This window comes from Eurypyga helias, unplaced genomic scaffold, assembly GCF_000690775.1.
Source record: "Eurypyga helias isolate BGI_N326 unplaced genomic scaffold, ASM69077v1 scaffold36787, whole genome shotgun sequence".
NCBI lineage: Eukaryota > Metazoa > Chordata > Aves > Eurypygiformes > Eurypygidae > Eurypyga > Eurypyga helias.
In genome coordinates this window covers 2,087-15,137 of record NW_010264286.1, presented here as the reverse complement: position 1 = coordinate 15,137, position 13,051 = coordinate 2,087, and the positions used below count along the sequence as shown (strand labels likewise).

General features: G+C 54.3%; 1 protein-coding gene across 1 annotated transcript in view; it reads right to left on the bottom strand.

Annotated features, from left to right (window-relative positions):
- Positions 1–2,326: 2,326 nt before the first annotated feature.
- Positions 2,327–13,051, bottom strand: part of LOC104513103 (ras-related GTP-binding protein A) — a 12,466-nt gene continuing 1,741 nt past the window's right edge. The window contains exons 2-9 of the mRNA XM_010156340.1: positions 12,578–12,677; positions 11,224–11,290; positions 10,003–10,225; positions 8,005–8,100; positions 6,878–7,000; positions 4,705–4,796; positions 3,669–3,784; positions 2,327–2,747 (exon numbers count right to left, since the gene is read on the bottom strand). Of these exons, the coding sequence (XP_010154642.1) occupies positions 2,650–2,747; positions 3,669–3,784; positions 4,705–4,796; positions 6,878–7,000; positions 8,005–8,100; positions 10,003–10,225; positions 11,224–11,290; positions 12,578–12,677 (915 nt within the window). The 3' untranslated portion in view covers positions 2,327–2,649. The remainder of the gene's footprint in view (positions 2,748–3,668; positions 3,785–4,704; positions 4,797–6,877; positions 7,001–8,004; positions 8,101–10,002; positions 10,226–11,223; positions 11,291–12,577; positions 12,678–13,051) is intronic.

The window sequence follows — 13,051 nt, the reverse complement described above, 5'->3', positions numbered from 1 at the left end:
GGAGAGCTCCCACCCTACACACAGCTCGGCCCGGGGACAACAGCCCCTCGTCCACCCTCCCGTCAGCCCCACTCGGGTCTCCCACGCGTGCTGCGACGCCGGCAGCGGGCAGGACACGGGTAGAAAGGCCGCGAGCAGAGGCGCAGCGCGACGACGCGCACAGCCAGGCACAACCTGCCCGGACGCCCCAGAGAGCGACGCGCTCAGCTTACAGCCACCCACCCCACCCCCAGGGAACCCCATCCCCAGGCCGTGGGAAAGGGACAGGGCCCAGCAGGGGAATTTATTCCATGAACCTCCTACTAGTTCCAAGACCAAGCCCTGAAGGATGGACCTTCGCAATCTCACGGAGACGGGACGGGGTGGCTCTTTGGGGCCACTTGCCCGGGCTCGAAAAAAGGTTTGTTTTTGGGAGAGGGACAAAGCAAATACCTTTATTTCCGACAGCGCAGTGTTGCAAGGTGGGTGTCTGGAAACAAATCCACCTGCATGTTTGCATCCACGCCGTGGGCAGTCACTTGGCAGCGTGCGGCACCTCTGCCAGAGAGCAAAAGGAAAACGAGTTCAAGAGGGTCCCCAGGATTCATGAGGGAAACGGATTTGTGGTGAGAACGCCCCAACCTGAGCCACCACCATCCTATGGCTGGCCTCGGCAAGGCTCCAGCGAGCCGGGGGGCCTGCGGCCCGGGGCCTGCGCACCGGGTTTGGCTCCCCAGCAGCTGTCGGATCGCTCTTCCCTCACAGCACGTCAACACCTGCCTCCCCACGCTTCCCCCTTTTCACGTTATCCCGCTTTCGCATGCGAAGCGGTTTATCCCCCAAGGATACCCAACGATAACTCCTTGTAACCATGGAAATGAGGCAGCATTTCCCACTGTCGGAACAGCTGCCTGCGATGAAAACGTGCTCTCCGCAGCAGGAGCCTCAATCCGTGCTGGAATCACGGCCATAAGCCATCTTCCGCTCTCCCGAAGCCGTGACAGCCGTCCCTTCTCGGTAATCCCTCAGCAGCGACGTTCCCGACAACACCCCGGTTGGCAGCGACTCATCCTCTTGCTCTGCTCAGCAACGCCCAGGGTTTGGGTGCCGAAACCCGGGAATTTTCTCCACAGAAAGCAGGAGCTGAGCTGGTCCAAGCGCTGGGGCAGCAACCACAGGAGGAAACCGTAGTCGCGTTTCGGCTTTTCCAGCCCGATGTCCGACAAGAAGCGACTGTGGGAGAGATGGGCTGTTCCCACTCTTTGCCCGCCCCCGTACCCCCCCCCTGCCAGCACCGAGGACAAAGGGAAAACCCTCCGCCGCATCTCCAGCTCATTCACAAGTTCTCCAGAAACCCAGGCACCTGAGTGGCTAAGAGGAATCTCGGCAAGTTCCTCTCCCGCAGGGATGCTGACTCGACTCTCCTGGAAAACACACCCAGCCCCACAGCAGCCGAGTGGGCGGCGCAGACGCGGCCTTTAATGCCGCCAAGCTGGAGACGGGTCTGCGCGGAGCCCACCCGCCGCTCCCCAGCCCAGACGGGTCCTTCAGGGCTCCCCCTGCCAGACCTGCCCCCATCCCAGACCCTGGGTGGGCAGGGACACAGGGGAACGCCGGTGTGTTGCGAACACAAAGCGGAGAGCCGGGCTCAGCCCCCCCGCCCTGCTTTATAGTCACCTGATGCAGCGAGAGAGGAAAAACCCGAGATGCTGACGAGCATCAGCTCCCACCCAGCGAGCAGAGAGTCCCCTAACTCAGAGCTTTTGTTCCTCCTGTGTTTAATGGAAACGCACACAATTCATTAAAAAAGAGCAACGTCAAGTAACACCGGTGCCAAACACTGTCCAACCGGCTCGTCGCACACACAGCTAATATAGCTCACGCACACACCACCCACAGCACTTCCACGGCCCCTACGTGCCCCCCCGGGGCTCACCCGGGTGAGGACCAGGCAGGCCACGACGACCTCGCCTGGTCAGTTCGGATCGTTGGCCCCTTTTACTCCGAGATCTTCCCATCGCTTTGGCAAGCGTGAAGAGGCCAATGCCAGCCCGACCGCTTCACCGGCGGGGCGAGCTTTGCCCCCACGTGGCTGGGCGGGGGTCTTCAATGGAATTCTGGAGTGGGCTGCAGTCAACATCCCTCCCCCCGCCCCGAGGGGAAATGCAGCTACCCCCTACCTGCTTGCCAAAGCTGCCCTAGGTTTGTAGGAGAAAGAAAACCCGCTTTCCAAAGCTCTCGGATCTGAAATCCCTGGTAGCAAAAAATTTATTTTTCATGACTGAAGACAAGGAGAAGTTTATAAACATACTCTAGCAACCAACCCGAGAAACAGTAAATACCCCGTTCCTGTGACTTAGACGATCACCCGGGAGCAAAACACCCAAAACCGGCTCTGCCACGCGGCAGCCAGGCGCGCGAGCCCACGCGCACACCGCCCGTCCTCACTTCCTCCCGACCCCGCGTGCGCCAGCGAGGTCTGCCCAAGGCCCGCAGCGGCTCCAGGCATCCTCCGAGCCACTAGTGTCCAACGTTTCAAAGGAGAAAAAATAAAGCAGCACACTCATTTCAAAGCCCAACAAAGACATCAACATTGTTAGATTCTCCTAAAAAATAAGTAGTTCCAATTCATTTTTTCTCCCCCCAAAGACCACGTGCCTTGGCCGACGTTCAGCGCATGAGCAGGCTGTGCTTTGGTCCATCCACTCTCTCCAGCTTCTCAAAGTGTTTCCTGGCATTGCGGATGTTGATCAGCGTGGCCGCGGAAGCTAGCGGGGAAAAGGGACGGGGGAGATAAAACAGGAGTTAAAAGGGGTGCGAGTGACCGAGCCCTCGGGAGCTGAGCGCTGCCTAAAAGCGACGGCGCAAACGCTCTTGTTTCTAGCCCCGTGCTCCCTGGCTGTGGAAAAGCGGACGCGGGAAGGCCAGGGCCGGTGCACGACCGAGGAAGAGCCAGCGAGCGACGGACAAGCGGTCTGCTCACCGGGATGGCTGCACAAGGCACCGCAGCCAGTATTCCAGTCCCGGGGTTTACACGGGCTTTCCCCAATTCAGTAAACCATTCCGAAGGAGGAGGGGAAGCCTCGACACCGTAAGCCGAAAGGCTGCCCCGGGCAGGGTCTCTTACGCTCCTCAAACCCGAGCGGGAGCGGTTGCCACTGGAGCTGCGCGAAACGTTCAAAAGAACAGTTCAACAGTCACACCGTGCCCTAAAGGGCGGGCGCTGCTGGCTGCAGCGTCTTTGAGATAAACAGACGCTGCTATAATTAGAGCCTTTGCCCACCCAGACACTTCGGGCAGCAGGAGCAAAAGCTCCAGCACGATCCATCTCTGCTTCCTCTCCAAAAAAATCACTGGGGCTGCCAGATCAAAACAGGCCCCAAAATAGGTTGTTAGACAAGACCTACTAAATCGGGTCACACCTGTCACGGCTACGATCCTCCACTCACAGCAGCAGCTCAGCTGTCGGGCACACCGCTTGCCAAGGGAACTCCCTTTTACCCCCCCAGCTCAGCCGGGGCAAACCGGGGGGCAGCAGACCCCCCTCTCTTTTAATTACAGTGAGTTCTACTGCTCCGCCTGGTGTTTGTCATTTTCCAAGAGAAACGCGGTTTAAACCGGTTTCATCTGGCTATTTTTGTCCCCGAGAAGACAAAGAGGCCAGAGGTTTTATCCTTGTTTCCACTTACGTATCGACGGGTCCGACATCACCACCATCACGTACGTATTGGATGTAAAGATGTCAATGAAAGCAGCAAAGTTAGAGTTCCTGACCTCCATGCTCTGGAAAGAAGCTGCCAGCTTACTAAAAGAGGAGGGAAAAAGTCAAAAAACCTAAGAGGGAACAAAGCATTATCGTGCCATGGCTCAAACAGGTTTTTTCCCCACACAGATCCCATCCCACTGTCGGAGCCGTTGGCAACAGCTTGGCGAGCGACACCAGGTGCCACTACAAGTTTTGTTTGGGTTTTTTTTTGTTTTTGTTTTGTTGTTTTTAAAGAAAAAACCCTTGGGGCTCAGTGACAATAATATCAAGTGATTGGCACATCGAGTGGTGAAGGTAACTGGAGACACAACCCCACAGAGCCCGCTGTGCCCCAGCAGCCAATGTCACCTGCCCCAGGGCTGCGACCGCTCAGCCCGTCACGAGGAGGGTTTAACGCCACGGGAACAGCCAGCAGAAAAAAGTGTGGAACCGAATTATCTGGAGGCACCTCTGCAAACCCCATGGCCACCTCTCCGCCCCATTCAGGCTCCAAGCACTTGCAGGTACCGCTGACAGGCTGCGGAACCCGCATCCCAAGCTACTCCAGAGCAAGCTTTCCATTTTCCCACTTGGAATATTGACAGATCACGCCTGCAAGCCTCTCCCTCCCACACCAGCCTTGTGGCACAGAGGCTGCAGCTCTCCACCTGACCTCCCGTAGCGCTGCTGACTGGCACTGATTTATCAGTTCAGTCCTGGAACTTCCCTCCCTGACCCAGGAGAAAGAGGCCAAGAAGAAAAACAGCCGTTTCAAAACAAACCTCTTTCAGCCAGCAGCAAAGGAGGAAGTTACAGGAGACAACAATTAACTTTAAGCAGGGTGGAATTTGACATCGGCACCACAGCTTGCTGAGAGGCCACGGAAGTAGCGTTAATTCGGAGAGCCCCCGCGCTTCTGGAGGAAGCCAAAATACCTGCTGCGGTCTCTCTCCCCTCACCTAACGATTACAGCAGCTCACCTGCAACTCAGCTTGAATTGTTTAATAATGTTGCTGATTTTCTCAAATCGGTGGACATCCCGCTGTTCTTTGCATTGATAGTGAGAAATGACCTGGAAGGCAGAGAGAGCAGAGTGAGTCAGTCGTTTCTTTCAGCACAGGTTCCTCAGGCTCGACAGCAATTACGGGAAGGGGTGGTGACCAGGACAGGGATTCCCTTTGCCTTCTGCTGATTGAATCTGGGAAGCTGTAACAATTCTTGGGGTGTTTTCACAGTAAATTCACAAGTACAGATGCAAGGATGAGATATGCAAGAGACACTATTGTCCATCTGAGGTCTGAATACTCCAACTTGGCAGAAATTTAAGCCATGATTCAAAGGAAAAGTGCGAGGAGAGGCAGGAAAAGCACCCCAAGACCATCAGCTCTCAGGTAGGAGAAACAGACACTTGGCAAATGCTGGAATAGCTTTTCCTTCCTGAGTCTAGCGCACTGCGGATTCCCAAGGGCCCAACCTGAGAAATCCCCCGTTCTGCAACACGTAGGATGCACAAACACTACTCAAAGCCAAAGCAAGCTGCTCCTCCCCAAGAAAAGTGGAACAAAGGAGCTGGTTTCCCAGGGAGTTCTCCCTCCATCCGTTGACTGCGTCAGCCCAAGACTGTGCTCAGCTGCCTGCACGCACACCCATTCCCCTCCTCTCCCTCCCACACAGCGATCCAGCAGCAAGGTGCAGACCCTGTGCCTGGCTGCAGCGATCCAGAGGATCAGAAGCCTTCGGGAGCCCTTGCAGGGTGATCCACAGCTCTCCCCCTGACCACGCTCACGAGGCTGGGCGCCTACAGACCTTGACTCCTCAACCAAAGGAGCCAGCGGGCCGAGGACTGCACACAACCCAGTACTTAGATCATCTGCGTTCCCACAGCAAACCAAAAAGGAGTATTTTTAAAACCCCACGCTGCGTGCTTTCAGCTCTTAAGGACCATAAAACCAGCCGCTGTCGGGTGTCAAACGCCCTTATGCTCTTACTTCCCTACCTTCGGAGTCACACCTAACAGGCTCGCGAGAACCACGTTTTGGGGGTTTTTGTTCCCTTGAGCACCTTAAAAAGCTCATCAGGTACTTCCTATTTTCTACACCTGCTCAATCATTCACACAACACAGGTTTCGCCAGATCCAAGGACTCCATCCACAGCAAAGCCTTCACTGCAGGCAAGCACGTTCCTTAACTTTCCAGATCGGTTTTGCTGTTGCTGTGAGGTGAATACCACTTCAGAGCAACATTCATGTGTAAAAAGTGAAGAGCAAGTTTTTTAAGGAGTCACCACTAGACTGAAAATAAGCAGAGTCTATTTTTTTTTGTAGCAAAGATCATTATTTTTCAGTAAAAAATGCCCTTATAACAAACTCACCGTTACATACCACCAAGGTGGAACTATTTGTTATTCACAAAAGGTCAAAAAGCAGAACTTGCCAGGACTTTTCTCACTTCTTAAACTATCAGAAATAACCACCTGCCATTTCTGGCTCCTTTTCCACATTCCCTCTGTCATTTCAAAAGTCAGACATTTAGCCATCAAGCATTCAAAAAATGCCAAAAAAATCATTCCTTTGGGTCAGGAAGAGTTTTGGCCAATCCAGAAACTGAGCGTACGATGAACAAGCAGCAACGGTGGCTTTGACCAACACGTTTTACCTTGCAGAGACAGACTGGAAGGACAGTTACCACGCAGACAGTAACTTCAAGAGCCACTGCAATCCAATCGCTCGGGATTCCCTATCCATACTGAGGGTTTGTAGAGCATCCGACAGATAAACAAGAACGGAGCCCAGTGAAAATGCCAGGCCAGGAGGAACTGAAGAGGCTTATTTCAAGCTAAAGAAGGTTCTTGCCCTGTGCAGAACGGGGTTCTCAGAACCCACGGCCGACAACAGAATGGGGATATGAAACCCTCTCACAGCTTGGAAGAGGGAAATACCAATCGAGCCCTCAGTTCAACTACCAGAAGTGGAAATTTTGGGAAGGTCCCGTGAGCCATGGAGTCACGTCAGCTACTTCCAGTACCACAGGGCCTGGATCAGTGCATCCTGCCATCTGGCACCTCTCTCTGGGCTACCACCACAGCACTTTCCATCAGGGAACTCCGTCCCAGGCCGGGCAAGGGAACCCGAAGGGCAGAACTGCTGTATTCACCAGGAAAGTGGCTCTCTCGAACAGAAGCACTTCATCTGCCTCGATGATCTGAGCAAAGTTCCTCAGGTTCATCTCCAGCTGCTGGACATTGGGGATCAGCTGATAGACTATACTGGACCAAGCCTGTCAAAGAAGGACACAACACCAAGGCTGCATTAGCACTTCTCTGCCTCATCCTCCCGCTGGGCAGTGTGCTCAGAAGCAGGTTATGGGCAGTTCTGGGGGTTGGTAGCCCAGGCAAGACTGAGAAGATTCTCCTACATCCATGTCCAGGTACCTCTACCACAGCAGAGACTACCAACAGTACCCCAGAGCTCAGTAAACTCTTCACTAGGTCAAGTTCTTCCCACATCAGTCACAGAGAAATTAGATTATTTTTAAACAGGCTTAAATCATCCTAATTTTAAGCTGGCAATGCTTCTCTCTACTGCTCCCAGGTAAACCCGCTCAAGTTATCCAAGTATTTTAATCTTGAGCAAGGTCAACATGCACATGGACACTTGGCAGCTCGTCCCCAATCCAAACAGAGCTCTAATCTAAGCCAATGAATCAGGACAAGCCTGGAAGGGACTGGGGACGCTGCCACAGGCGTCTGCCCTCACTCAGACGCTGGGCCCCTAAGCTCAGCTTCACCTACCGATCCAGGTTTGTCAGTGCCCGACCAGATGCTTCCCTCCCCGAGTCAGGGTGGGTATTTGTGTCTCCTGTTTACCAAGTACCTGATATTTACCAAAATCTCCCACCATCCCCACTTGCCAAACGCCAAGTTAAAAGCCCAAGCCAAGGGCATCCAGCGTTTAGGGATGGCTGCAGGGGCACGGGGTACGCCACTGCTGAGGAAGGCTGACTTTTGGAGGGAGCTGGATCCGTGCCTTGTGAAGAGCCATGTCTGGCGTACGGTACCCTACCGGCCTCAGACACATCACATGCTGAAGGCGGGGGGGTTTACTGTTTGCTAATTAAACCCAGGACGCTCCGATGCTGTTTACAGCAGCCAATCTATAGCTGCTGTGGCACTATAAAGGGCCAGTCACTGATAAACCAGCAGCAACCAGCCACTCGCCTTCCTCACACTCCTGTTTTCGAGCGGGAGGGGGAGCCAGATGTGGAGAAGCAGCTGTACAGACCTTGTAAAGTGTTTCATCCCAGATGGAAGTTCTAAAACAAACACATTCCAAGGGACGGGAAAGGCGCTTCAAGTCTTCCTCACGCTCTTTAAAAATCTGGGAAATAAAAAGGTAGATTAGCACTGTGCGTAAACATTTGTGCCTTCAGTGTCACCGCTGGTTTGCATTTACCACACGCATCCTGAGTGCCAGCAGCACCGGAGAACAGACACGGAACGCTGGCCAGGAGAGGCCGGCAGAACTTCCCACCGGAGCAGGTGGGACAAGCAGACCCGGGGCTCAACACCAAAGCAGCTATGGGTGTTGTGGGGTGGGAACGGGAACGGGCACACCTGAGTGTCCCCAAGGACCTACATTTTGACGAGTCCCTGGTCACAGGAAAAAGCTGCGTCACTGACAGCAGAACGGGGAGAAAGCGCTTGAGGTCCACCAACGAGGCACATACTTAGTCTTCTCACATCATACTCTGCCCTTAGGGGTTAGTTACAAAAAAAGGGGAGCAGAAGGAACAAAGACCAGCGAGCCTGGTGCCAGGCTCCTACAGAACCGCTGAAGCAGCAGCCAGCCAGCAACCTGCCTCCACAGTGGAACTTCAGACCGCCCTCACCTCAGCTTACTGTTCCTAGGACAGGACACTCACCGACCCCCACGACATGCCGTGTGGGCCACCCATTTGGGTCCTGGGACACCAACGCGTCAGCTAGACTTAGAGTGATTTGGCCCAGTATTTACATGTTCTTCTGAGCAGCAGCTACCTTGAAGCAGATCTTGATGGGCGTGCTACGACACACATTGAAAACACACCTGAAGAAAGGCCCCTCTTTTCACTGCCCCTCGCTTCAGGGCCTCACTAGAGTCTGCACAACTATTTACAGCCAGCAGCTGTCCCAGAACACGTCTGGCCAGGACGGCATCAAGAAGGTTTTAGACTCATTTCCAGTCTGGAGGGAAGGCAGATGGAGGTGAGGAAAACCTCCTCGAATCAACCCTAGGAACAAGCTCTTTTAGCCATTTCTGCACTGAGCTGGGGGGCAGAGCTACAACTGGCAGTGGAGCATCACCACTCTCAGGGAGCATGAGCCATCTGAAGCCAACCCGCTACGTGGAAGCGGCGTGTCCGGGCATCAGCCACACGGCCTCCTCTGCAGCTGCCCAGGCTCACCAGGGGCCAGAAGAAAGCCTTATTAGACTTCTCACCTCGGTGAAAAGCCAACAGCCTGAAGGGGCCTCCACACTTGCTGCAAGCCAGGGAGGTACCTGTCTGACCCACAAAGCTAATCTTTCTCCTGGTATCAGGAGTCGGTTGCTTTTCAGTCCAACTCAAAAAGCAAGGTTGGTAGGAGCTCAACATCTCCCAGTCTCCCCACAACCTTCCAAAAGCTCTGAAAACACCAAACACCTCCAAAAGGCTGAGCCCCACACTTGGCAGGATGGCTCTTGGGGCAGAAGAGTGCTTCAGAGGTGATCTCTGGGCAGGCAGGCCAAACTGACAGAGAGCAGAATCAACGGACAGGAACCACCTCCTAGTTAACTGGGAAAGTTTCAACTGCTCTCTTTGGCTACGCTTTAGAACAGAGCCTACACGGGACCGAAAGCAAGCACTAAAGAGACCAGCGGTCACCACCACCATCCTTAAAGCCATCCAAATGGTGAGCAGGGAGTGTAAGGTCACTGGATTTCTTTCTGTCCCACCTCCCTCCTGGAGCCAAGGTCTGGTGAAAGTACCAGAACAGGCGCTAACGAAGGAAAGGCGCAGAGGAGCCGTCACTAAAAATCATCAGTGCTGTTCTCTATTCACCACATGCGTGAGACAGCGATGACGTACAATTTAGAAGAAGCAGAAAAAGCGTAGAGGGCTTTGTCAACTCTTAATTCTGGGAAACCCTTCTCGGAACAGTGCTGATGGGGCTGTACTCGAAGTAGGAAATCACGATGCCTTAGCACAGGCAAAAGACGCTCTGTTTGAAAGCATTTCTATGGCAACTATCAGCTTCTCACCAAATCCCGCTGATCCTCCTGCACCAAGTCCATCTTGTGCACTAGACAAAAGATCTTGGCATCGGGAGAGTTCTGGAGAATCGCCTCCAAGCATGACTGGTAGTAGTGCATGTCCTTCTCCAGTTCGCGGCTCTCTACGTCGAAGACATAGATGAGGACTTCTACATTGCGGAAGATGTTATCCCGCTGACTGGTGAAGTAGTTCTCCATGAAGGTGTCCTGTCTGAGGAGGAGCAGAGCAACAAAGCAGGGAGATTCCTGTTAGAGCAACCAGGTCTGGCGTAGCGTTGTCAGGAGAGGCGCGATGGTGTAAAACACCTCCTGCCAGAAAGGCAGGGTTTGCGTTTGGAGCCAGAGACCCCATCACGGAGCTGAGACAAGAGCCCCGCAGGTGGCTCAACTCCCCAGGACGTAAGGCTCCCTAAGCACTTCCCACCAGGCAAAGCTGGATGCTCCTGAACAGCATCTGCTCACCAGCTCACGGGAAGCGGAGGCTTCCCTCGTGTCACAGCTCAGCGTCCTGTGCTACGCTGCTTCTGGACCCAGAATGGTATTTAGAGAGACGCCTATCAAAAAGCCACAGCAAAAGCATAACCAAACCCATCAGTGCAGCCTTTATCCCACCCAGAAGGATGTAAATCCCCTTTAACTTCTGCTGAATATGGCTCAGACAAGGCACGAGGACGTGAGCTGGTGAAGCTCAGCAGAGGTGGACAGCTCTGCCGAGGCTCTGTCAGGGGGAGAGCGGTCTTTGAAAAGCTGCTTCCAGGAGCCACAGTCACCATCCACCCTCAGCACAGCTCCTCAGCACGCACCCCCTTCGGACCAAGCTGGTGACAGGAATTCTGAAACCTCCCACCACCTCAGGACAAAGCCCAGGCGAAGGGCTCCGGCCTTCTGCCGGCAGAAGCAAGCAGGCAGCGAGGGAAGGGTGGACCTACGCGCTGCACCTTCTACACAGGGATAACCCGAGAGACAGCGTAATCATGCCAACCTCTTCCACCCACCTCCACACACCAGCCTAGGAGGTGGAACCTGTCTTTTCCGGGGCTGTCTCACCAGTTTCACCGAGCGTGCACAAAGCTGTTCTCGTCCCTCCACACAGGAGCAGCGCACTCGTCCCGCCGGGGCAGGAGCACCCCGGGTTTGGTGCATCCCCAGCCTCATTCCCCACAGCTAATCCCCAACAGTTTCAAAAGCAAAAGAATCAACAGTACCTACCCTCCGCAGTCCCAGAGGTTTAACACCAGGTTTCCTAGGAATCTAACGTGGGAGTGCTCCACATCAACTGGAAAGAGACAACAGGCGTTAACCGACTGGACCACAGGCCCAGACCAGCGCTACCTCCTCGGGCAGCCAAACCCCCCCCGTTCTGCACAACACGGCCCACAGCTGGTAAAATCCCACCTGAACGCTCTTGTACGTAAACCCGTGGCCAAAGGTGCTACGGAAAACAGAGTTCCCAGAGTAATTCAAGCCTTCCTACACCCTGCCTGGGACACTTCTCCTGAGAAACAAAGCAGGCCGTTTCCCTTTAACATGTTCTCTGGTCTTCGTGACATTTTAGAATCACAGAATGGTTTGGGTTGGAAGGGACCTTAAAGACTGCCAGTTCCACCCCCTGCCACGGGCAGGGACACCTTCCATCGCCCAGGTTGCTCCAAGTCTCATCCAGCCTGGCCTTGGACACTCCCAGGGATGGGGCATCTACAGCTTCTCTGGGCAGCCTGTGCCAGTGCTCCCCACCCTCTGCGGGGAGAATTCCTTCCTGATGTCCCATCATCTCCCTCTTTCCATTTATATCCACTACCCCTCGTCCTGTCACTCCCTACCCTTGGAAGAAGCACCCCCCCAGCCTTCTCGTAGGCCCCTTCAGGTGTTTTAAGAAGGACATTATTTCCAGCACACTCTGCAAGGCCTTAAGAAAGCCTTAAAAAATACAAGTCAGTAACAGAAATAATGTAAATTTTATGAACAGGCCAAGTTTACAGCAAAGAGGAAGCAACACCAATCAGTGACACTAAGTCCTCCCAGCTGCTTCCCAGCGAGAAGTGTTAGATCCTGACAACTCAGAGCTCTGTTTCAGAGGAATCTTATTGCTTTTTCAGCTCAGTGATTTTGGAGAAAGAAACAAAAGCCAGAAGACACTGCTGAAGCCCAGTGCATCATCCTGCCAAAACCACAGGTGCGTAGCAAGACCCCTGTGCCTCCAGCTGTGTGAGCCATCCGCTGCCTAACGGCAAAGTTTCACGGACGAGGAGGCTCTCGACACTCCTCCAGTACCAGGGGGAGCTGCAGGACAGGCAGCTTCCTGATCAAACTGAAGAGCGAAGGATAAAACCCCAACAACAAAGCAGCAAAGCTGAAGGCAGCGCTTCCCTTTCACTCCAGCGTCCTGCCTGCCCTCAGCTGAACTCGGAGCGAAGTTCCCTGTGAGGTGTGGCAGCCGGGAGGATCAGCAGACACCCACCTTCTCCAGAGCAGAGGCAGGGATTGCCGGAGGGAAGGGCCTCGCCCCTTCAGCCAAGGGGGTTTGAGCCCTGAGAACTTGCAGTTCAAACAAGAGAAGCCTTACTTGTGGCACCCAGGCGCCGTGTGTCCCTGGCGATGTAGTTGGCAAAGATAATGGACCTCATGCTGGTCTTCCCAGACCCGCTTTTACCCATCAGCAGCACCTGGGAGGTAACAAGAAGCCCAGAATTAGCTACCGCAGAGCACCGAGTCCTTCACGGCTCCCACGGGGTTAACATCGCACTGCCGAAGGCACCAAAACACAGGACCAGCGTATTTCAGATGTGACTGCATCAGGGGAGAGAGGCAAAGAAGAGGGAAAGCAGGAGACAGACGTCCTTGCCTCCTTGCTCTCCGCGGTCCCCGAATCCATTCCAGAAGCCTTCCCATCTTGTTTGTCTCGAACTGCGCCCCCCACCCTCTTGGGAATCTCCACCCTTCCAGGTGCCACACTTCCTTCCACCAGCTGCCCACCACCCGGAAGGAAGCGCAGCCAGCCCACAGCCTTTTCCCAAGGCACGCTGGCACAGGGCTCACG